Source organism: Oncorhynchus masou, chromosome 22 (genome assembly GCF_036934945.1).
Source record: "Oncorhynchus masou masou isolate Uvic2021 chromosome 22, UVic_Omas_1.1, whole genome shotgun sequence".
Taxonomy (NCBI): Eukaryota; Metazoa; Chordata; class Actinopteri; order Salmoniformes; family Salmonidae; genus Oncorhynchus; species Oncorhynchus masou.
In genome coordinates this window covers 22,207,512-22,232,162 of record NC_088233.1, presented here as the reverse complement: position 1 = coordinate 22,232,162, position 24,651 = coordinate 22,207,512, and the positions used below count along the sequence as shown (strand labels likewise).

At 42.6% G+C, this 24,651-nt stretch overlaps 1 protein-coding gene across 8 annotated transcripts in view; it reads left to right on the top strand.

Annotated features, from left to right (window-relative positions):
* Window positions 1–24,651, top strand: part of LOC135509187 (liprin-beta-1-like) — a 56,608-nt gene that overhangs the window by 322 nt on the left and 31,635 nt on the right. For 5 of the 8 annotated variants that reach the window (XM_064929632.1, XM_064929634.1, XM_064929633.1 and 2 more), the window contains exon 2: window positions 24,207–24,291. In XM_064929632.1, the coding sequence (XP_064785704.1) occupies window positions 24,228–24,291 (64 nt within the window). In that variant the 5' untranslated portion in view covers window positions 24,207–24,227. Of the gene's footprint in view, window positions 1–18,888; window positions 19,032–24,206; window positions 24,292–24,651 lie in introns of all 8 variants that reach the window. The other 3 variants (XM_064929627.1, XM_064929630.1, XM_064929628.1) reach the window with 3 other exon arrangements.

Sequence of the window (24,651 nt, the reverse complement as noted above, 5' to 3'; positions counted from 1 at the left end):
TCTTTGCAATGACCGCTTTCATTCTGTTCCAGTGAATGAATGTAGCCTACGTACGTCAAATTCGTTCTTTTAAAAAGTGAAATTGTATAATAATTACACCCTAACAGATAGCATGTAGCCAGCAACGTGGCTTTTCACTTTCATCTACAGCAGGGTTCTTGCAACGTTTTCTTGCCCAGGGACCCCCTCCCAGGCAAACCGGCACCCAGGGACCCCAATCATACGTTAACAAAAAAAGTCACGTCCTGTCAGGTGAATGATAATGGCAAGGAGAAGTAATCAACATTTTTTTTAAATTACATAATTGTGCGGGTTTTTTTTAGGTAATTTTGAGCTCCCCACGTTGTTGGAAGAGGAAGTATAACTCAATAGCAGGGATTTTCAACTAGATATAGCTGCGTGACTATTTATTTATTTATTGAGCGATGGTCAGGGGACCCAACCTGGTCTCAATCTCTGTTAATCTTTGACACTCGATTTAGTATGGTATGTTACTTTTCGTATAGTATGTATTAATTTGTGGGTGTCATCAAACTTATATTTATTTAGGATTGGATGTTAAATGGCTGTCCTGGCTCTCCTCTGTGGTCACTAAAGATCCTACTTATCGTAAGAGTAGGGGTGTCAACCCCTGTGTCCTTGCTAAATTCCCAATCTGGCCCTCATACCGTCACAGTCAACTAATCATCCCCAGTCTAGAATTGGCTCATTCATCCTGGTAAAATAAGGGTTATTTATTATTTTTAAACATGTTTTACTAATTACAATTTGTATTATATGTTAGGAATTAGCAAAACGTACAATATGTTACAAATCTGAAAAATGTACTATATGTTATGAATTTGCAAAATGTATGATTTGTTACAATTCTAACTAGGTGACTAATGTTAGCTAGCTGGACGTTTGCATTATATGCCCGCCCACCCATCCACCCCGACTTTTGTTTTTGCCTTAAATAACCATATGTCTTATGTAACCATACCAAACGTAACATACTTTTAGTCATGTAGTGTATGTGGACACCTGCTCGAACATCTCATTCCAAAATCAAGGGCATTAATATGGAGTTGGTCACCCCCTTTGCTGCTATAACAGCCTCCACTCTTCTAGGAAAGTTTCCCACAAGATGTTGGCACATTGCTGCAGGGTCTTGCTTCCATTAAGCCATGAGCATTAGTGAGATCAGACACTGATGTTGGGGGATTTAAGCCTGGCTCGCAGTCGCGTTCCAATTCATCCCAAAGGTGTTCGCTGGGGTTGAGGTCAGGGCTCTGTGCAGGCCAGTCAAGTTCTTCCACACAGATCTCGACAAACCATTTCTGTATGGACCTCGCTTTGTGCACGGGGGCATTGTCATGCTGAAACAGGAAAGGGACTTTCCCAAACTGTTGCCACAAAGTTGGAAGCACAGACTTGTCTAGAATGTCATAATATGCTGTAGCGTTAAGATTTCCCTTCACTGGAACTAAGGGGCCTAGACTGCACCATTACATTTAAGTCATTTAGCAGACGCTCTTATCCAGAGCGACTTACAAATTGGTGAATTCACCTTCTGACATCCAGTGGAACAGCCACTTTACAATAGTGCATCTAAATCATTTAAGGGGGGGGGGTGAGAAGGATTACTTATCCTATCCTAGGTATTCCTTGAAGAGGTGGGGTTTCAGGTGTCTCCGGAAGGTGGTGATTGACTCCGCTGTCCTGGCGTCGTGAGGGAGTTTGTTCCACCATTGGGGGGCCAGAGCAGCGAACAGTTTTGAAAAACAGCCCCGGACCATTATTCCTCCTTCACCAACTTTACATTTGGCACTATGCATTTGGGCAGGTTGCGTTCTCCTGGTATTTGCCAAACCCAGATTCGTTCTTTGGACTGCCAGATGGGAAACGTGATTCATCACTCCAGAGAACACGTTTCCACTGCTCCTGAGTCCAATGATTACCATGCACACTGCCAAGCGTCGCCTGGAGTGGTGTAAGTATTGCAACCGAGGACAGACTATTGTTTACTCGCTACGCACTTCAGCACTCTGTGGCAAACTGACTTGTTGGAAAGGTGGCATCCTATGACATTGCCATGTTGAAAGTGTCACTGAGCTCTTCGGTAAGGCCAAGCAAAGAACTTGGGTGGCCAAGTAAAATAACCTGCGGGGCAAATTCGGCCTATGGGCTGCCAATTGGTGAAACCTGTTCTATAGCCTATTCGTTAGAAAGGTACTGTAACTTCAAACCACATTTTCGCTAAGAGCAGATGTTAAGCTAGTTTAACAAAGGTTAGCCATGTGTTGGCAAAATGTATGTCCAAGTCAAGAAAGTCTTTACATGGGTGTTTTTTCAAAGCCTATGTCAGATACTACAGTGAGTATAATTGGCGCCAATGAGTGTAATTTGCTCAATATTAGGACTTGGAAAATAAAGTTGACATAATTTGACATTAGATTCTCTCCTCTGTTAATACTGTTGGTATGTAATTCAAAGTTTGTTTGTTCGGTTGCAAGCGATATAAACATGGGGGGGACCAATCCATATTTTAGCGGACCAACTGCAGTACCTCACGGGCCCTAGGGGGCATACCCCTGATCTACAGACAGCTGTGACGCTTTCAAACACTTGCTGCCGTTCATCAATATGTTACCGTTTTCGCAACAGTCGTTTTAACAGATGGCCACGAATGTTCTCACCTAGATTCAGGTTGATTCATTGTTTTCGCTAAGATTATAAGGTAGAATTTATTTTGATCCACACACTAGTTGAGTCAACTGTTATGACTTAAAAATATATATATATATTTTGTTCTATTTCTCTAGCACAGGGCTCGACAACCCTGTTCCTGGAGCGCAACCCTCCTGTAGGTTTTCTCTCCAACTCTAATCTAGCACACCTGATTCTAATAATTCGCTGGTTGATTAGCTGAATGAGATTAGTTACAACTGGTTGGATTGAAAACCTACATGAGGGAAGCACTCCAGGAACAGGGTTGGTCAACGTCTTCTGTTCTGCATGAGCTTTTCAATGGAGAATGCTTCTCAAAAGGAGGCTACTGCAGCAAATGGCCAAATATACTTCAAAATGACGACAATTATAAGTTTGCCCCTTTTTCAAAGCATTGTTCTCCTTCTGTCTTTTCCACAGATGTGCTGCTACACTGTTTCAAATGTCAGAGAACCCCTTGAGCCCATTTGTCAGAGCTTGCTCTCCTCTCCACTGCACAATAGCAAATATATGCTAAATGGGATCCTTGGGACATCCTAACTTTAATCCGTACCTTAACTGTTTTAAATGTCAACTTCAATGGGGTGACGTCAGAGCTGGACGTCACCCCATTGCAAGGATCTCACTTAGACTTTTCCGATAGCAAATATCTTTCAGTGAAATAGAAGTGAATGGTAAAATCAGTTTGACTGTTCAATGGAATCATTGGTATGTTCCCTTATCAGGCATATGTTTAATATCTTTAGTTGAATGGCATTCTTAAAAAATATATATATTTCACCTTTATTTAACCAAGTAGGCCATTTGAGAACAAGTTCTCATTTACAACTGCGACCTGGCCAAGATAATGCAAAGCAGTGCGACAAAAACAACGGAGTTACACATGAGATAAGCAAACGTACAGTCAATAACACAATAGAAAGTCTATATACAATGTGTGCAAATGAAGTAAGGAGGTAAGGCAATAAATAGGCCATAGTGGAAAAGTAATTACAATTTAGCAATTAACACTGGAGTAATAGATGTGCAGATGAGGATGTGCAAGTAGAAATACTGGTGTGCAAAAGAGTAGAAAAAATACAAATATTGGGATGAGGTAGGTGGTTGGATGGGCTATTTACGGATGGGCTATTTACAGATGGGCTGTGTACAGCTGCAGCGATCAGTAAGCTGCTCTGACAGCCGATGCTTGATGTTAGTCAGGGAGAGAAGTCTCCAACTTCAGTGATTTTTGCAATTCGTTCCAGTCATTGGCAGCGGCGAACTGGAAGGAAAGGCGTCCAAAGAGGTGTTGGCTTTGGGGATGACCAGTGAAATATACCTGCTGGAGCGATTGCTATGGGTGGGTGTTATGGTGACCAGTGAGTTGAGATAAGGCAGAGCTTTACCAAGCAATGACTTAGATGACCTGGATCCAGTGGGTTTGGCGATGAATATGTAGCGAGAACCAGCCAACGAGAACATACAGGTCGCAATGGTGGGCAGTATATGGGGCTTTGGTAACATTAAATAGCAGGGCTCTAAATTAAAATTTAGGGAGTTAGCCTGATCTGCACTAGAGTGGTCCAAATTGGAATGCAAATGTTTCTTCATATTTGTGCTTTTGGAATGCTTAAGCACCAAAGCTGAATAACTGCTTCTCTTACGTTCACTCAGGTGTATAGGACGAGTAACGTTAGAATGTGTGGTTTATGCCTTCTGAAAGAATAGCAATAGCCTAAGTGCTCCAACCAACTGAACAAGGTATGCATGTAGTGAAACACACTTAATAACTCCATTTAAAAAAATGTACTCAGATGCTTGTCATTCAAACTTTTTATCTTCGCTCACAGCAGCCTCTAATTTTCTCGGATACATTATATTTTGTATTTGTGGCTCCTGTCTTGTTGCCTAACTACCCAGTCCTTGCTCCGGCCAAACGATACGCCACTGCTACAGATGTTAGTTTCTTCTCCGCGATGAGTCTGGATCTGAGTATCTACCCATGGATTTCTAGAAAGCAAACACATTCTAACTGTTCTGATTGGTCCCAGAAATCGATGGGTCGGGCCAGAGCAAGAACACATGTGGGTAAAGATGTGTTTTGACACTTCGTCGTTGGCTTTGATACTCTGATTAGAAATGATCCAATCGCTGATGACTTTGTTTTGTACATCACCACAATTGACTTTAACAATGGCAGTCAGACTGAAGTATGAAGCAAACATAGATCAGCAGAAGTATTCAGTTCAAGTCATCAGGCAACCTGTCTTGCACCATGTGCATATGAAAATGCCATAGAGAATTGAGTATTTTCACAGTTAACGAAGCATATACATACATGCATACAGTTGAAGTCGAAAGTTTACATACACCTTAGCCAAATACATTTAAACTCAGTTTTTCACAATTTCTGACTTTTGATCCTAGTAAAAATTCCTTGTCTTAGGTCAGTTAGGATCACCACTTTATTTTAAGAATATGCAATGTCAGAATAATAGCAGAGAATTATTTATTTCAGCTTTTATTTCTTTCATCACACTCCCAGTGGTTCAGAAGTGTACATACACTCAATTAGTATTTGGTAGCATTGCCTTTAAATTGTTTATCTTCGGTCAAACGGTTCAGGTAGCCTTCCACAAGCTTCCCACAATAAGTTGGGTGAATTTTGGCCCATTCCTCCTGTCAGAGCTGGTGTAACTGAGTCAGGTTTGTAGGCCTCCTTGCTCGCACACGTTTTTTCAGTTCTGCCCTCAAATTTTCTATAGGATTGAGGTCAGGGCTTTGTGATGGCCACTCCAATACCTTGACTTTGTTGTACTTGAACCATTTGCCACAACCTAGGACGTGTGCTTGGTGTCATGGTCCGTATGGAAGACCCATTTGCGACCAAGATTCAACTTCCTGACTTCTTGAGATGTTGCTTCAATTTATCCACATAATTTTCTGTCCTTTTTTTAACCTTTATTTAACCAGGCAAGTCAGTTAAGAACAAATTCTTATTTTCAATGACGGCCTAGGAACGGTGGGTTAACTGCCTTGTTCAGGGGCAGAACGACAGATTTTTTTACCTTGTCAGCTCGGGGATTCAATCTTGCAACCTTACGGTTAACTTGTCCAACGCTCTATCCACCTGCCTCTTATTGCACTCCACAAGGAGCCTGCCTGTTACGCGAATGCAGTAAGAAGCCAAGGTAAGTTGCTAGCTAGCATTAAACTTATCTTATAAAAAACAATCAATCATAATCACTTGTTAACTATACACGGTTGAGGATATTACTAGTTTATCTAGTGTCCTGCGTTGCATATAAACGATGCGGTGCGCATTCGCGAAAAAGGACTGGCGTCGCTCCAAGGTGTATCTAACCATAAACATCGATGCCTTAAAATCAATACAATACCGCCTGGCTCGTTGCGAACTAATTTGACAGAATTTTACGTAATTATGACATAACTTTGAAGATTGTACAATGTAACAGCAATATTTAGACTTTGGGGTGCCACCAATATAAGGTAAGAAGTTTTAAGTTGTGGTTATTAAAGGAATTATAGGGATATTTCTCTCTACCATTTGTATTTCATTAACCTTTGACTATTGGATGTTCTTAGGCACTTTAGTATTGCCAGTGTAACAGTATAGCTCCCGTCCCTCTCCTCGCCCCTACCTAGGCTCGGACCAGGAACACATCGACAACAGCCACCATTGAAGCAGCGTTACCCATGCAGAGCAAGGGGAACAACCACTCCAAGTCTGAGCGAGTGATGTTTGAAACTCATTAGCGCGCACCCCGCTAACTAGCTAGCCATTTCACATCTGTTACACCAGCCTACTCTCAGGAGTTGATAGGCTTGAAGTCATAAACAGCTCAATGCTTGAAGCATTGCAAAGAGCTGCTGGCAAAACGCACTAAAGTGCTGTTTGAATGAATTCTTACGAGCCTGCTGGTGCCTACCACCGCTCAGACTGCTCTATCAAATCATATACTTAGTTATAACATAATAACACACAGAAATAAGAGCCTTAGGTCATTAATATGGTCGAATCCGGAAACTATCATCTCGAACACGAGACGTTTATTCTTTCAGTGAAATACGGAACCTTTACGTATTTTATCTAACGGCTGGCATCCATAAGTCTAAATATATATATATATTTTTTTTTTAACCTTTATTTAACCAGGCAAGTCAGTTAAGAACAAATTCTTATTTTCAATGACGGCCTGGGAACAGTGGGTTAACTGCCTGTTCAGGGGCAGAACGACAGATTTTGTACCTTGTCAGCTCGGGGGTTTGAACTCTCAACCTTGCGGTTACTAGTCCAACGCTCTAACCACTAGGCTACACTGCCGCCCCACTAGGCTACACTGTTACATTGCACAACCTTCAATGTTGTGTCATAATTATGTAAAATTCAGGCAATTTAGGCGGCCCAAACTGTTGCATATACACTGAATCTGCGTGCAATGAACGCAAGAGAAGTGACACAATTTCACCTGTCTAATATTGCCTGCTAACCTTCTTTTAGCTAAATATGCAGGTTTAAAAATATATACTTCTGTGTATTGATTTTAAGAAAGGCATTGATGTTTATGGTTAGGTATACATTGGAGCAACGACAGTCCTTTTTCATGAATACGCAACGCATCGATTATATGCAACGCAGGACACGCTAGATAAACTAGTAATATCATCAACCGTGTGTAGTTAACAAGTGATTTATGATTGATTTGATTTTTTTACAAGTTAAGTTTAATGCTAGCTAGCAACTTAACTTGGTTTCTTACTGCATTCGCGTAACAGGCAGGCTCTTCGTGGAGTGCAATGTAATCAGGTGGTTAGAGCGTTGGACTATTTAACTGTAAGGTTGCAAGATTGAATCCCAGAGCTGACAAGGTGAAAATCTGTCATTCTGCCCCTGAACAAGGCAGTTAACCCACCGTTCCTAGGCCGTCATTGAAAATAAGAATGTGTTCTTAACCGACTTGCCTAGTTAAATAAAGATTAAATAAAGGTGTAAAAAAAAAATGGCCAAATCGGTGTCCAAAAATACTGATTTCCGATTGTTATAAAAACTTGAAAATCGTCCCTAATTAAATCGCCCATTCCGATTTAATCGATCGACCTCTATAAATAATAGAGTAAGAAAGCAAGGCTCAGAATGGGTCAACAAGTTCATGTTCAGTGTCGTTAATGGGTGGGAAAGGGGTTTAGTCAAGGCATATGAGTCAACCCGAGATCAAATCCTAAAATGGAAGCAAGTCTTTCTACAGCTCTTTAAATGACCTGTTCGGTAGATGCAGCACTGGCTGAATCAGATTTGTATCTTTTAGATTTTGATTTATTTTGTAAACTTGATAAACATTTACTGTCCCTCACTAGCTGTCTGATGCTACACATAGGAATTGGTGCCAACATCGTAAAATCCTCTTTCCTATACAGAGCACTTTCCAGCCAGAGAAACAATGCATCGCAACGCGTCTCAGCTCGATCTCTTGGAAGTCAGAGCCAGCTCCCAGAGTTGCATGGCTGTCATAAATGTTTTTTTTCTTCACAGATAAGTGGCCCTCAGGACAGTATTTTTCTGCAGCATGTACCAGGAGATTGGTTTCTCTCTGTTCGGCAGGCAGGCAGAGTTCAGCATAGGACAGGGTTTTGTATGTCAGGGTTGTGTTCATCAGGGCACACATCAGAAAACGTTTTAAAACGTTTCTCAACTGAAATGAAAATGAGCATTTCCTATTGGACAAGTCCAAGTTGTCCCTCACTGTTTCAGTCCATTTTCTTCTGTTTGGTGCCTGATTAAATATTACCTGGGAATAGCTTAGTGCTCTGTGCTGTGCAGAGGATGGGCTGTGATGCTTTCTTAGCCTGAAGAGCCCAAAGCTGATGGATCTGAAAAGCCATTAGTGAGAGTCTCTCCCTTCTTTCCCTTGAGCTCATTACTCTGCCCCAGTGGATTGCATGCCAGAAGTTTCCTCTTGAGGACAAGAGCGTTTGTGAGTGACTATTGAATAATGTTTTTACTCAGAGTACTGTAGGTCTGAAAAGCATATTCAGTCAGACAGCTGCCATTACTGTGCAGTGTGTTGTGGCTTGGTATTGTCATTGTGATTTTTTTTTTGCACACGCTCCTACAGTCTTTGTAAGCTTGTCAGTTCAAACCCCTTTCAGCGTCAACAATAGCTGATTGTATCTTCTTGCACTTAGTAGAAGTGGCGCTTATGGAACGCACAGAGACTTGATGTGCGTGGCAGGGTTTCCATTAGGAAAAAGTAGAAAGTGCCCGGGAAGCAACCAATAAAACTTATTTTTCAAACATTTGACAGTACCTGTCAAAAGTTTGGACAACCCTATTCAAGGGTTTTTCTTAATTTGTACTATTTTCTACATTGTGAAATAATAGTGAAAACATTAACTATGAAATAATTCTTTAAAGTTGCCACCCTCATATGCTGAGCACTTGTTAGCTGCGTTTCCTTCACTATGTGGTCCAACTCATCCTAAACCATCTCAATTGGGTTGAGGTCGGGTGATTTGTGGAGGCCAGGTCATCTGATGCAGCACTCAGTCACTCTCCTTCTTGGTCAAATATCCCTTACACAGCCTGGAGGTGTGTTTTGGGTCATTGTCCTGTTGAAAAACAAATGATCGTCCCACTAAGTGCAAACCAGATGGGATGGCGTGGCGTGTCACTGCAGAATGCTGTGGAAGCTATGGTGGTTAAGTGTGCCCTGAATTCTAAATAAATCACTGACAGTGTCACCAGCAAAGCACCCCTACACCATCGCACCTCCTCCGCCATGCTTCACAGTGGGAAACACACATGCGGAGATCATCCGTCCATTGATCGTGTTTCTTGGCCCAAGCAAGTCTCTTCTTATTATTGATGTCCTTTCAGTAGTGTTTCCTTTGCAGCAATTTGACCATGAAGGCCGGATTCACGTGGTCTCCTCTAAACAGTTAATGTTGATGTGTATGTTACTTGAACTCTGAAGCATTTATTTGGGCTGCAATTTCTGAGGCTGGTCACTCTAATGAACTTATCCTCTGCAGCAGAGGTAACTCCGAGTCTTCCTATCCTGTGACGGTCCTCATGAGAGCCAGTTTCATCATAGCGTTTGATGGTATTTGCAACTCCACTTGAAGAAACTTTCAAAGTTTTGGAAATGTTCCACATTGACTGACCTTCATGACTTAAGGTAATGATGGACTGTTTCTCTTTGCTAATTTGAGCTGTTCTTGTCATAATATGGACTTGGTTTTTTACCAAATAGGGTTAACTTCTGTATACCCACCCCTACCTTGTCACAACACAACTGATTAGCTCAAACGCATTAAGGAATGAAATTTCACAAATTAACTTTTAGCAAGGCACACCTGTTAATTTAAATGCTCTCCAGGTGACTACCTCATGAAACTGGGAATGCCAAGCGTGTGCAAAGCTGTCACCAAGGCAAAGGGTGGCTACTTTAAATAATTTCACATATAAAATATATTTTGATTAATTTAACACTTTTTTGGTTACTACATGATTCCATGTGTTATAACTGAAAGCGTGATCCACCACATTTAACCATGGAAAGAGGTCTGGCGATATGGCTGAATGTGTAAACGTTGTTGTTATTCGCTCCGCAAGACAAGGTGAAGTCGCAATTCAACGGCTCCGACACATGATGTATGTGGCAGGATCTACAGGAAACCACTGAATACAAAAACAGCCACGTCACGGATATCGACATCACGCTTCCAGACACTAAACACCTTCTTTGCCCGCTTTGAGGATAATACAGTGCCACCGTTGTGGATCGCTAACAAAGACTGCAGCCTCCCCTCTCCTCAGTGGCTGAGTAAAACATGTAAACTTGTTAACCCTTGCAAGGCTGCTGGCCCAGACTGCATCCCTAGCCGCGTCCTTGGAGCATGCGCAGACCAGCTGGCTGGTGTGTTTCCAGACCTATTTAAACACTCCCTATCTCAGTCTGTTGTCCCCACATGCTTCAAGATGGCTACCATTGTTCCTGTACCCAAGAAGGCAAAGATAACTGAACTAAATGACTACCGCCCCGTGTCATCATGAAGTGCTTTGAGAGGCTTGTCAAGGATCATACCACCGCCACCTTACAGGCCACCCGAGACCCACTTCAGTTTGCATACCACCTCAACAGGTCCACAGATGATGCAATCGCCATCATACTGCACACTGCCCTATCCCATCTGGACAAAAATAATACATATGTAAGAATGCTGTTCATTGACTACAACTCAGCATTCAACATCATAGTACCCTCCCAAGCTCATCTTCAAGCTGGAGACCCTGGGTCTCAACCCCTCCCTGTGCAACTGGGTCCTGAACTTTCTGATGGGCCGTCCACAGGTGGTGAAGGTAGGAAACAACACAAGGGTGTGTGCTCAGCCCTCTCCTTTGTACTCCTTGTTCACCCACGACTCCGTGGCCATGCATGCCTTCAACTCAATCATCAAGTTTGCAGACGTCACAACAGTAGTGGACGTGATCACCAACAATGACGAGTCAGCCTACAGGGAGAAGGTGAGGCCACTCGGAGTGGTGTCAGGAAAATAACATCACTCAACGTCAACAAAACAAAAGAGATGATCATGGACTTCAGGAAAGCACCCCCCCCCCTATTCACATCGACGGGATAGTAGTGGAGAAGGTGGAACTATTTCAGTTCCTCTGTGTGCACATCACAGACACTGAAATGGTCCACCCACACAGACATCGTGGTGAAGAAGGTGAAACAGCGCCTCTTCAACCTCAGGAGGCTGAAAAAATGTGGCATGTCACCCAAAACCCTGACAAACTTTTACAGATGCACAATCGAGAGGATCCTGTCGGGCTGTATCACAGCCTGGTACGGCAACTGCACTGCCCTCAACCGCAACGTGGTGCGGTCTGCACAACGCATCACCGGGGCTAAACTACCTACCCTCCGTGACACCTATAGCACCCAACATCACAGGAAGGCCAGAAAGATTAGCAAGGACAACAACCACCCGAGCCACTGCCTGTTCACCCCGCTATCATCCAGAAGGCAAGGTCAGTACAGGTGCATCAAAGCTGGGACCGAGAGTCTGAAAAACAGCTTCTATCTCAAGGCCATCAGACTGTTAAATAGCAATCACTAACTCAAAAGAGGCTGCTGCCTACGTTGAGACCCAATCACTGGACACTTTAATAAATGGATCACTAGCCACTTTAAACAATGCCACTTTAAATAATGCCACTTTAATAATGATTACTTATATCACATGTAGTATTTTGCCTATGCCACTCGGCCATCGCTCATCCATATATTTATATGGACATATTCTCATTCACCCCTTTAAATTTGTGTGTATTAGGTAGTTGTTGGGGAATTGTTAGATTACTTGTTAGATATTACTGCGCTGTTAGAACTAGAAGCACAAGTATTGTTTTGATATTTTAACCTGCGTGTCGTGATCGTGTTTGGTGTAGGGGGACAAAATAAATGGATGCACGATGGCGCACTCGCTCAGCCAGTTTGGGTTCCGTGTTAAGCTTAGTGATGAGCTTGGGGGCACAATAATGTTTAACACTGAGCTGTAGTCAATGAAGAACACAACTCAATATTAGGAAGAATTTCTTCATGTTTTGTACACTGTATATGACTTTTACATGTATATATTTTTTAAGTAGCACACCTTGTGTGCACATTCGGTAATACCGTATGCCCCAGTATGGTACAGAAATTGTATTATGACGGTATGAAAATCTGGATATTGCCCAAACCTACTTGGGATTATCCTTGTGAATCAACAGACGCTGTGACGCAATGTGTTTTGAGCAGTCCTGGGTTCAAATACTATTTGACATCTTTCAAATATGTTTAGTGTTTGCTTTAGCCTGCCAAATGTGCGGGGTTTGCATTTGTGACTTCCATTGTACCAGGCAAGCTCTATCCATCCCAGCTGAAGTTTTTGTAATGATTTAAATAGTATTTGAACCCAGATCTGGCTTTCACTGTGTAAATACTGGCTGCAAACAGTTGTTTATGAGCGATCAGTGGAACATACCTGCAGAGTAAGCACCCTACCACTATTCAAGGCCAGCCATGCTCAGCTGGAGTACGCTCTGTGTTTACATACGATGAGACAATGGAGGCATTTCAAGACCAGGGCTGAGTGCTGTGGTTTAATTAAGCATGCTTTGTTAGTTGTCGAGCCGTTGCGTATACAGCACTAACACGTTGAATGCATGGAGGCCTTGAAGGGTGATTCAATGTCCAAACTGCTCAGCAAAAAGTGTTCAGACATGATTTCTAAACCTGTGAACTTACAGTGGATAAAAAGTGAGCAGAAAACGTAAGAGCAGTGAGCACAGTGTTGTGGAGATGCCTGTCTGTTTGAAGTCTGTTGAGGGCAGGTGTCAGCCAGGCATGCCACTATTTGTCTCCAGAGATGTGCTGAATATAGGGTTTTGGTGGGAGGGTTGTTGGCGTTGTGCCTTTTTAGTATTTTATTTTTTATTTTATTTCACCTTTATTTAACCAGGTAGGCTAGTTGAGAACACGTTCTCAATTACAACTGCGACCTGGCCAAGATAAAGCATAGCAGTGTGAACAGACAACACAGAGTTACACATGGAGTAAATAATAAACAAGGCAATAACACAGTAGAAACAAGAGTCTATATGCATTGTGTGCAAAAGGCATGAGGAGGTAGGCGAATAATTTCAATTTAGCAGATTAACACTAGAGTGATAAATGATCAGATGGTCATGTGCAGGTAGAGATACTGGTGTGCAAAAGAGCAGAAAAGTAAATAAATAAAAACTATGGGGATGAGGTAGGTAAATTGGGTGGGCTATATACCGATGGACTATGTACAGCTGCAGCGATCTGTTAGCTGCTCAGATAGCAGATGTTTAAAGTTGGTGAGTGAGAGAAGTCTCCAACTAAAGGGATTTTTGCAATTTGTTCCAGTCTCAGGCAGCAGAGAACTGGAAGGAAAGGCGGCCAAATTAGGTGTTGGCTTTAGGGATGATCAGTGAGACACCTGCTGGAGCGCGTGCTACGGGTGGGTGTTGCCATCGTGACCAGTGAACTGAGATAAGGCGGAGCTTTACCTAGCATAGACGTGTAGATGATGGAGCCAGTGGGTCTGGCGACGAACATGTAGCGAGGGCCAGCTGACGAGAGCATACAGGTCGCAGTGGTGGGTGGTGTAAGGTGTTTTAGTAACAAAACGGATGGCACTGTGATAGACTGCATCCAGTTTGCTGAGTAGAGTATTGGAAGCTATTTTGTAGATGACATCGCCGAAGTCGAGGATCGGTAGGATAGTCAGTTTAGTAACTTTGGCGGCGTGAGTGAAGGAGGCTTTGTTGCGGAATTGAAAACCAACTCTAGATTTGATTTTAGATTGGAGATGTTTGATATGAGACTGGAAGGAGAGTTTACAGTTGCCAGACACCTAGGTACTTATAGATGTCCGCATATTCTAGGTCAGAACCATCCAGGGTGGTGATGCTAGTCGGGCGTGCGGGTACAGGCAGCGAACGGTTGAAAAGCATGCATTTAGATCATAGCCTTGCTGTAAATCGTCCTCACTCTGTTTTTCCAATGGATTCTCCAGTGCAGTGTTGAGAACCCAGCTATCACCAAGGGTGTTTTAAAACTTGGCCCCGTTCAGCCAATTTTTGTGGACTCAGTGCGGTTCGCTTAATATTTTGTGCAGTGTGAACACTCCAAACACTGCAACACTGTTTCCCCTGCCATAAACCCTCACATTGGTGCCACAAAAGAGAGGTGATGTGCAGGTTCACAAAAAAATACTGTTTTTGGATGTTGATTAGCGATTGTCAAAGATGCACAAAAATGTTAATGTACTGCTGAAGTCGGAAGTTTATTTACACTTAGGTTGAAGTCTAACTTTTTTTTTCAACCACTCCACAAATGTCTTGTTAACAAACTATAGTTTTGGCAAGTCGGTTAAGACTTTGTGCATGACACAAGTAATTTTTCCAGCAATTTTTTACAGGCAAATTATTTCACCTATAATTCACTGTATCACAATTCCAGTGGGTCAGAAGTTGACATACACTAAGTTGACTGCCTTTAAACAGCTTGGAAAATTCCAGAAAATTGTCATGGCTTTAGAAGCTTCTGATAGGCTAATTGACATCAGTTGCGTCAATTGGAGGTGTATCTGTGGATGTATTTCAAGGCCTACCTTCAAACTCAGTGCCTCTTTGCTTGACATCATGAGAAAATCAAAAGAAATCAGCCAAGACCTCAGAAAAGAAATTGTAGTTCTCTACAAGTAGGGTTCATCCTTAGGAACAATTTCCAGACGCCTGAAGGTATCTCGTTCATTTGTACAACAATAGTACGCAAGTATAAACACCATGGGACCAGGCAGCCGTCAAACCGCTCAGGAAGGAGATGCGTTCTGTCTCCTAGAGATGAACGTACTTTGTGAAAAGTGCAAATCAATCCCAGAACAGCAGCAAAGGACCGTGTGAAGATGCTGGAGGAAACAGGTACAAAAGTATCTATATCCACAGTAAAACGAGTCCTACATTGACATAACCTGAAAGGCCGCTCAGCAAGGAAGAAGCCACTGCTCCAAAACCACCATAAAAAGCCAGGCTATGTTTTGCAACTGCATATGGGGACAAAGATTGTACTTTTTGGAGAAATGTTTATTTTATTTATTTTATTTTACCTTTATTTTACCAGGCAAGTCAGTTAAGACTTGGTGCACTTCCCAAAATAGATGGCATCATGAGAACAGAAAATGATGTGGATATATTGAAGCAACATCTCAAGATATCCGTCAGGAAGTTAAAGCTTGGTTGTGACTGGGTCTTCCAAATGGACAATGATCCCAAGCACACTTCCAAAGTTGTGGCAAAATGGCTCAAGTACAACAAAGTCAAGGAATTGGAGTGGCCATCACAAAGCCCTGACCTCAATGCTATAAAATATTTGTGGGCAGAACTGAAAAAGCATGTGTGAGCAAGGAGGCTTACAATCCTGACTCAGTTACACCAGCTCTCTCAGGAGGAATAGGCCAAATTCACCCAATTTACTGTGGGAAGCTTGTGGAAGGCTACCCAAAACGTTTGACCCAAGTTAAACAATTTAAAGGCAACACTACCAAATACTAATTGAGTGTATGTACACTTCTGACCCACTGGGAGAGTGATGAAAGAAATAAAAGCTGAAATCATTCTCTCCTATTATTATTCTGACATTTCACATTCTTAAAATGAAGTGGTGATCCGAACTGACGTAAGACAGGGTATTTTTACCTGGATTAAATGTCAGGAATTGTGAAACTAAGTTCAAATGTATTTGGCTTAGGTGTATATAAACTCCCGACTTCAACTGGAGTTCAGATTATTTGTTTACTATATGTAATTCATAGGCTAAGAGTGCTTCATTAACTGTTAATTTGATTGTGGGATTTAAATAGTGTGTGAGAGCAACATTTTTTGGTGAGAATCACAACTGGGTACAAAAAATAAATTCTAGCCCTTAAAGGGGCAGTAGGTCTTCCATTTAAAACAACTTGTTGCATTCCACTTGTACTAATTTGCATGATATTGATAAAACAAACCAGGCTTAATTTTTTTAAAGGTAGGCCTACTGTACTTTTATTTTCATATGAGCGGGTTAATCATTCATTTTTGGTAGGCTAACTTTACTTGAAGAAATGCTCTTAGCCACTCTGCTTTTGTCTTGAAGCTAAAATGTAATGTGTGTAGCCAACAGACGAGAAAATAAACCCTTTAATTGTCTGCACATCTTGCATTATTCAAGAGTGTAATATGGTTTGGTTGCAGTATTCAATATTATAAACTGGGTTGTTCAGTCCCTTAATGCTGAATGGCTGACAGCCGTGGTATATCGGACTGTATACCATGGGAATGACAAAATATTTATTTTTACTGCTCTAATTAAGTTGTTAACCAGTTTTTATAATAGCAATAAGGCACCTCGTGTGGTATATGGCCAATATACCAATGCTCAGGGTTGTATCCAAGCACTCTGCATTTCGTCGTACATAAGAACAGCCCTTAGCCGTGGCATATTGGCCATATACCACACCCCTCCGTGCCTTTTTGCTTAATTATAAACTGGGTGGTTCAAGCCCTGAATGCTGATTGGCTGAATGCCGTGGTATATCAGACCGTATACCATGGGTATGACAAAACATTTTATTGTTACTATTCTAGTTACGTTGGTAACCAGTTTGTAATAGTAATAAGGCACTTTGGGGTTTTGGTACTGTATGTGGCCAATATACCACGGCTAAGAGCTGTGTCCAGGCACTCCGCATTGCACGTACTTAAGAACAGCCCTTCAATGTGCCTTATTTCTTAAGTGTAATATGTTTACGAGGAAAGTTTGTCATTGTTGAATAGTTTGTGCTTACTGGTTACTTTGATATTTACGGTAAATTTGAGCTGCGGACCAAGAATGTATCATTGCCAGACAACGTAAGTTAAGGATGTAATGTGAACTGAAAAGTAGATCTCTCTTTCACCACCCCGCTCCTCACTCTCCCTCATATCTCCTAGTGGGAATGGGGCCTAATAGCATATTTCCCTTGACCTTGAAGAGTTCATGGTCTTTTTTTGCATTGTGCTGAGTCAAGTGCAGTCTACTGTGGCTGTCTAACGAGTGAAAAGATTAAATCAAATACTTTTTTTTAGCTGATTTTTGCCGTGAGACACTGTTTCAATCTCCAGTCTCTCTGTAACCTTCGAAGCTTTGAACGTTTTGCAGCTTTCATCAGTGAAGATGCCACTTTTAGAAAGAAAAGCGAATGACTTTTGTTGTGCTTTATGACAGTTTTGTCACTGATGTTCATTTTCTTGGTGACATGATTAGGCTAGTTCTATTTTTGGTCATGAGTTTGGGAATATTTTTACCTTTTGAAATGACTTCAACCAATGGCCTGATACAAATCCAAACTATTTAGAAAAACAACTGCTTCTGAAAGTTACTAAATAAAGATTTGCCCCAGGAACTCTGGAATTACATTTCTGGGAGAGAGAAAATATAAAAGGGTGTTAGAATGGCAACTCTTGAAAGTGTTTAACAGAAATCCTGTTAATGACTTTAAAATGGCTGATTAGCACCAAAGTATGTATGGAGACCTTTTGGGGGTAGCGTTAGCAGAGCACACATGTTTGTGCTCTTTTGAAAATAGCAGCTAAATACTAATTTACTTAACACAGCTCGCTAAGTTAGTGTGAAGTTAATTTCAGGCCTTCTCTCAAAAACCTTGGCAGAGATTTTTGGTTGTTAGCTACTGTAGCCTAAATCATCTCAACAAAATCTCCCATTTACACACCACAATTTGCGGAAGATATGAATGACTCATAAATCATCTGTTAACGATAAAACAACGTATGATGTTGGTGTTTTCAACAGCATTTTCAACACTGTCAGCAGGGAAAATCCTGATGCATTCATTGCATGTATTTTCCATAAGGAAGATGTTGACCACAGGAATGCTGAAATGACAGTGGTAGGTGGCTGGGTGGTTTCCATAAAAAGTAGAGCAGTGTTACACCCTAACACATTGGGGTCCTCCCCACAGGAAGTGAGTCAGCAGCCAGTGAAGGAAAGCTCTCTGGAGTGGAGATTACCTTGGCCCATACCATGGGGAACACTGCACTGTGTGAGTGGGTCAGTGGGAAGGGAAAGGGAGATACCTAGTCAATTTTACAACTGAATGCATTCAACTGAAATGTGTCTTCCGCATTTAACCCCACCCTTCTGAATCAGAGCGGTGTGGGGGGCTGCCTCAATCGACCGTGATTGTCTGAGAAGCAGGCAAAACCTTATGGACTCAAATTGTAAAGCAGTGTCGTACTCATGCAAAACCATTGTAGCTCAAAACATAAATTCTCAGAGAATGTAGTTTTGGCATAGAAAACGCCTGTATTGTTAGTGATGAAGAGTCTCTCTCTCTCTCTCTGTCTCTCTCTCTCTCTGTCTCTCTCTGTCTCTGTCTCTCTCTCTCTCTCTGTCTCTCTCTGTCTCTGTCTCTCTCTCTCTCTGTCTCTCTGTCTGTCTCTCTCTGTCTCTCTCTCTGTCTCTCTCTCTGTCTCTCTCTCTGTCTCTCTCTCTGTCTCTCTCTCTGTCTCCCTCTCTGTCTCTCTCTCTGTCTCTGTGTGTGTGTGCGCATCCTTTTGATCAGGAAGCTCGACTGAGAGAATGGCCTTGCTGTGCTTTTTGGACCTTTTCTCCAAACTAGGGCCCAGAAGATGTTTCCTCGCTGGTCTCCAAAACAAAGTGTCCAGTGTCCATAGCGGTGGCTCACTCACTGTGCCAATAAATGGGGTAAATGGCTTAATTATTATTCTAAATGTGTGTCCAATAACCCACGCCTGACAGGGTAACCTAGGGAACACAGGAAGGGCTTAAGATTGGCCAACATTTCACATCAAGCACAAGGAGATCATATTTCTCGTTTGGATGTTCATTTGAACCCCACCGGCTGCCATGTATTAAAAACACGTTCAGGTTCAAATGTTTGCATGTTTAAAAAGAAACAGTGCCAGAGTAGGGAGTAAAGTTGTTCATTTTGATGTTGCCTCACGACACTTTCATGTTTTGCTAAATCCTCCTTATCTTACGGGCTTTCATGGCTCCAGCCAAAACTGTGTGCATGTTTATTTTATTTTTTTGATGCGTTATGATTCTTAAACTTACGCACCTGTCAAACACTCTAGTACTAATGGTTATTATGTGCAGTCAAATTGAATCCAGAGTACTACTTACACTTTTCTTTCTGGCCAAACTGATTTAACAACTAAATGTATAATAAAATAAAAACGTGTAATTTGAGAGGCTGTGTTCTCATTTTCATGCACCAGAGATTCCATTCCCCTTGCCTTTGAGCAGACCGGGCCTAATTTCTGGGGGATAGATTATGAAATGACAAGCTTATCAACACAGCTCCTTATTGAGGTGTACAGTCGAGAGCTGCTGCTGTGGCTTTGTTTTAAAACTGCTCTGGATTTACGACATGGCTGCTCAAAAGTTGTTCCAATGTTTGATACTACTGAATCCGAAGATGTCTGGCTATTTGTATTTTCCAAAAGAGAAACATGAACTCTGCACATCATCATTTTTACAACCTGATTCTGGTCCAGAATGCCCTGCACTTATTTTCTTTATACTTGTGTTATTTACAGTTCCTTGTTTTGCCGCCCTTGTATACACACAGCGCCACTAGTACTGTAGCTTATTTATGATGACTGACATTTACGGTGTTGTGGAGACGAGTCCATTTACAGAATACAGATCTATGAATGACATTTCTCTAAGATGATGATGCTCCATTTGTCACGTCTCCTCCATGACTTTATTAACTGCAAGTCTACACTCGCATATTTCTGTCTCAACAGTTATTGTCTACTTAGTGTAAACTATTCTACCCAACCATGTGTTTTCAAGACCGGCTATGTTGTCAGAGGAATCCTTTTAAGTTCTAATGGTAGCCTCCCGGGTGGTGCAGTGGTTAAGGGCGCTGTACCGCAGCGCCAGCTGTGCCATCAGAGTCCCTAATGAGTCCCTCCGTCGTAACCGGCCGCGACTGGGAGGTCCGTGGGGCGACGCACAATTGGCCGAGGGTCGTCCGGGTTAGGGAGGGCTTGGTCGGTAGTGATGTCCTTGTCTCATCGCGCACCAGCGACTCCTGTGGCCGGCCGGGCGCAGTGCCCGCTAACCAAGGTTAACAGGTGCACGGTGTACCCTCCGACACATTGGTGCGGCTGGTTTCCGGGTTGGATGCGCGCTGTGTTAAGAAGCAGTACGGCTGGTTGAGTTGTGTATCGGAGGACACATGACTTTCAACCTTCGTTTCTCCTGAGCCCGTACGGGAGTTGTAGAGATGAGACAAGGTAGTACCTACTAAACAATTGTATACCACGAAATTGTGAAGAAAAAAAGGGGGTAAAATTAAATAAATAAAAAAGTTCTAATGGTATTCTTCTTGTTGCTACCATGTTGTCATTTGGTGTTGCTACCATGCTCTGTTGTCTTAAGTCTCTCTATGTAGTGTTGTGGTGTCTCGCTTGTTTATATATATATATATATATATATACTGCTCAAAAAAACAAAGGGAACACTAAAATAACACATCCTAGATCTGAATGAAATATTCTTATTAAATACTTTTTTCTTTTCAGAGTTGAATGTGCTGACAACAATCACACAAATTATCAATGGAAATCACATTTATCAACCCATGGAGGTCTGGATTTGGAGTCACACTTAAAATGAAAGTGGAAAACCACACTACAGGCTGATCCAACTTTGATGTAATGTCCATAAAACAAGTCAAAATTAGGCTCAGTAGTGTGTTGTGGCCTCCACGTGCCTGTATGACCTCCCTACAATGCCTTGGCATGCTCTTGATGAGGTGGCGGATGGTCTCCTGAGGGATCTCCTCCCAGACCTGGACTAAAGCATCCGCCAACTCCTGGACAGTCTGTGGTGCAACGTGGCGTTGGTGGATGGAGCGAGACATGATGTCCCAGATGTGCTCAATTGGATTCAGGTCTGGGGAACGGGCGGGCCAGTCCATAGCATCAATGCCTTCCTCTTGCAGGAACTGCTGACACACTCCAGTCACATGAGGTCTAGCATTGTCTTGCATTAGGAGGAACCTAGGGCCAACCGCACCAGCATATGGTCTCACAAGGGGTCTGAGGATCTCATCTCGGTACCTAATGGCAGTCAGGCTACCTCTGGCGAGCACATGGAGGTCTGTGCGGCCCCCCAAAGAAATGCCACCCCACACCATGACTGACCCACCGCCAAACCGGTAATGCTGGAGGATGTGGCAGGCAGCAGAACGTTCTCCACGGCATCTCCAGACTCTGTTCCGTGCTTAGTGTGAACCTGCTTTCATCTGTGAAGAGCACAGGGCGCCAGTGGCAAATTTGCCAATCTTGGTGTTCTCTGGCAAATGCCAAACGTTATGCACGGTGTTGGGCTGTAAGCACAACCCCCACCTGTGGACGTCGGGCCCTCATACCACCCTCACGGAGTCTGTTTCTGACCGTTTGAGCAGACACATGCACATTTGTGGCCTGCTGGAGGTCATTTTGCAGGGCTCTGGCAGTGCTCCTCCTTGCACAAAGGCGGAGGTAGCGGTCCTGCTGCTGGGTTGTTGCACTCTTACGGCCTCTTCCACGTCTCCTGATGTACTGGCCTGTCTCCTGGTAGCGCCTCCATGCTCTGGACACTACACTGACAGACACAGCAAACCTTCTTGCCACAGCTCGCATTGTTGTGCCATCCTGGATGAGCTGCACTACCTGAGCCACTTGTGTGGGGTGTAGACCCCGTCTCATGCTACCCCTAGAGTGAAAGCACCGCCAGCATTCAAGAGTGACCAAAACATCAGCCAGGAAGCATAGGAACTGAGAAGTGGTCTGTGGTCACCACCTGCAGAACCACTCCTTTATTGGGGGTGTCTTGCTAATTGCCTATAATTTCCACCTGTTATCTATTCCATTTGCACAACAGCATGTGAAATGTATTGTCAATCAGTGTTGCTTCCTAAGTGGACAGTTTGATTTCACAGAAGTGTGATTGACTTGGCGTTACATTGTGTTGTTTAAGTGTTCCCTTTATTTTTTTGAGCTGTGTGTGTGTGTGTGTGTGTGTGTGTGTGTGTGTGTGAAATTATCCCAGCCCGCAGGAGTCCTTTTGGTAGGCCATCATTGTCAATAAGAATTTGTTCTTAAAACCTCTTGATACTACCCATCCCGGATCCGGGATCGTGAATACAGCCTCAGGCTCATTAGCATAACGCAACGTTAACGATTTCTGAAAATCGCAAATGAAATGAAAATAATATGCCTGCTCTCAAGCTTAGCCTTTTCTTAACAACACTGTCATCTCAGATTTTCAAAATATGCTTTTGAACCATAGCAAATCAAGCATTTGTGTAAGAGTATTGCAAGCTAGCTTAGCATTTTGCGTAGCATTTAGCACACAACATTTTCACAAAAACCAGAACCAAATAAATAAAATCATTTACCTTTGAAGAGCTTTGGATGTTTTCAATGAGACTCTCAGTTACATAGCAAATGTTCAGTTTTTCCTGAAAGAATCTTTGTGTAGGAGAAATCGCTCCGTTTTGTACATCACATTTGGCTACCGAAACGAACCGAAAATTCAGTCACCAGAACGTCAAACTTTTTCCGAATTAACTCCATAATATCGACCGAGACATGGCAAACGTTGTTTAGAATCAATCCTCAAGGTGTTTTTTCACATATCTCTTCATTGATATGCCGTTCGTGGAAGCCTGCTTTCCCCTCAGAATCCCATGGAAAAATACCAGCAGCTGAAAATGACGCACCAATTTCGACGGAGGACACCGGGCGGACACGTGGTAAATGTGGTCTCTTATGGTCAATCTTCCAATGATATGCCTACAAATATGTCACAATGCTGCAGACACCTTGGGGAAACGATAGATAGGGCAGGCTCATTCCTCTCGCATTCACAGCATAATAGGGAGACAATGGAAAACAGAGCCTCAAAAATCCTGCTCATTTCCTGGTTGCCGTTTCATCTTGGTTTTGCCTGTAGCTCCTGTTCTAGGGCACCCACAGACAATATCTTTGCAGTTCTGGAAAATTCAGTGTTTTCTTTTCAAAGCTATCAATTATATGCATAGTCGAGCATCTTTTTGTGACAAAATATCTTGTTTAAAACGGGAATGTTTTTCATCCAAAAAGGAAATTGCGCCCCCAGAGTTTCAAGAGGTTAACTGACTTGCCTAGTTAAATAAAAAATAGCCTGAACCTAGCTATGTTTTTTTTAATGTCCTTGCACATTCTGGTTCTTAGCAATCTCTTAGAGTGGCTTTTGTGTCAGCAACCCAGTAATTATATTTTCCTGTGAAACACTGAGCCGACTGAAGATAAGAAAGTGTTGCATATTTCTTAGCAGAAATTTCCACCCCTCACTTCCTACCTTTTCAGACTCCATAGAGTTCATTTTTAAAATGTATATGTATTTTTTAACTTCAAGAGCTTTTATGAGATTTTGCTCTAGTGATGTGGAGATTACATCTAAGTAACTACAAGTCTATACCTATGGCCAGCAGTTTTTCCTGACCACGGCTCAGTGGGCAAGAGCATGGCACTAGCAATGCCACGGTCATGGGTTCCATCCCACAGGGATCACATACAAAGAATGTATGCACTCACTGCAAAGTAAGTCGGTCAGTGGAGGCTGCTGAGGGAAGAAATGGCTCAAATGGAATGGCATCAAACACCTGGAAACGTGTTTGTTGTATTTGATTCCATTCCACGGTTTCCACTCCAGTCATTACCATGAGCCCTTCATCCCCAATTAAGGTGCCACCAACCTCCTGTGAAGTCAATAATAAGTGGCATGTATTGACTAACCCTCTAGTGGGTCAGGAAAAACTCCTAGCCCTTAATTACATATAGCTTCATGGTTCCTTGTCCCGTTTCTTTCTCCCAGGGTGCCCACTGAGTGTTGAAGATGATGTCTGATGCCAGTGACATGTTGGCAGCAGCCTTGGAGCAGATGGATGGGATAATAGCAGGTAAGAATCTCTGTCACTGCTGCGTTGGCATGCTGAAGAACAACGACTGATCTCTCAGCATCACATTCACTGGCGCAACACTATCGGAGTTGGATAGTTAGACCTGGGACTGTGTTAATAAAGAGTCTGAGTAGGAGTGCTGATTCGGGATCAGTTTTGCCTTTTGGATCATAATTAATAAGATTATACGGACGGGGCGGAGAGCTGATCCTAGAGCAGCACTCTTCCTCTGAGACACTTGATGCATACAGAAATTAATTTCCAGTACAATATGCCTTTCTCAATACTCACTGAAGGATTAATGGTCATACCTGGCCCAACCAGTGTAGCTCTGCAACACACATTTCAAGAGGCAGAAGA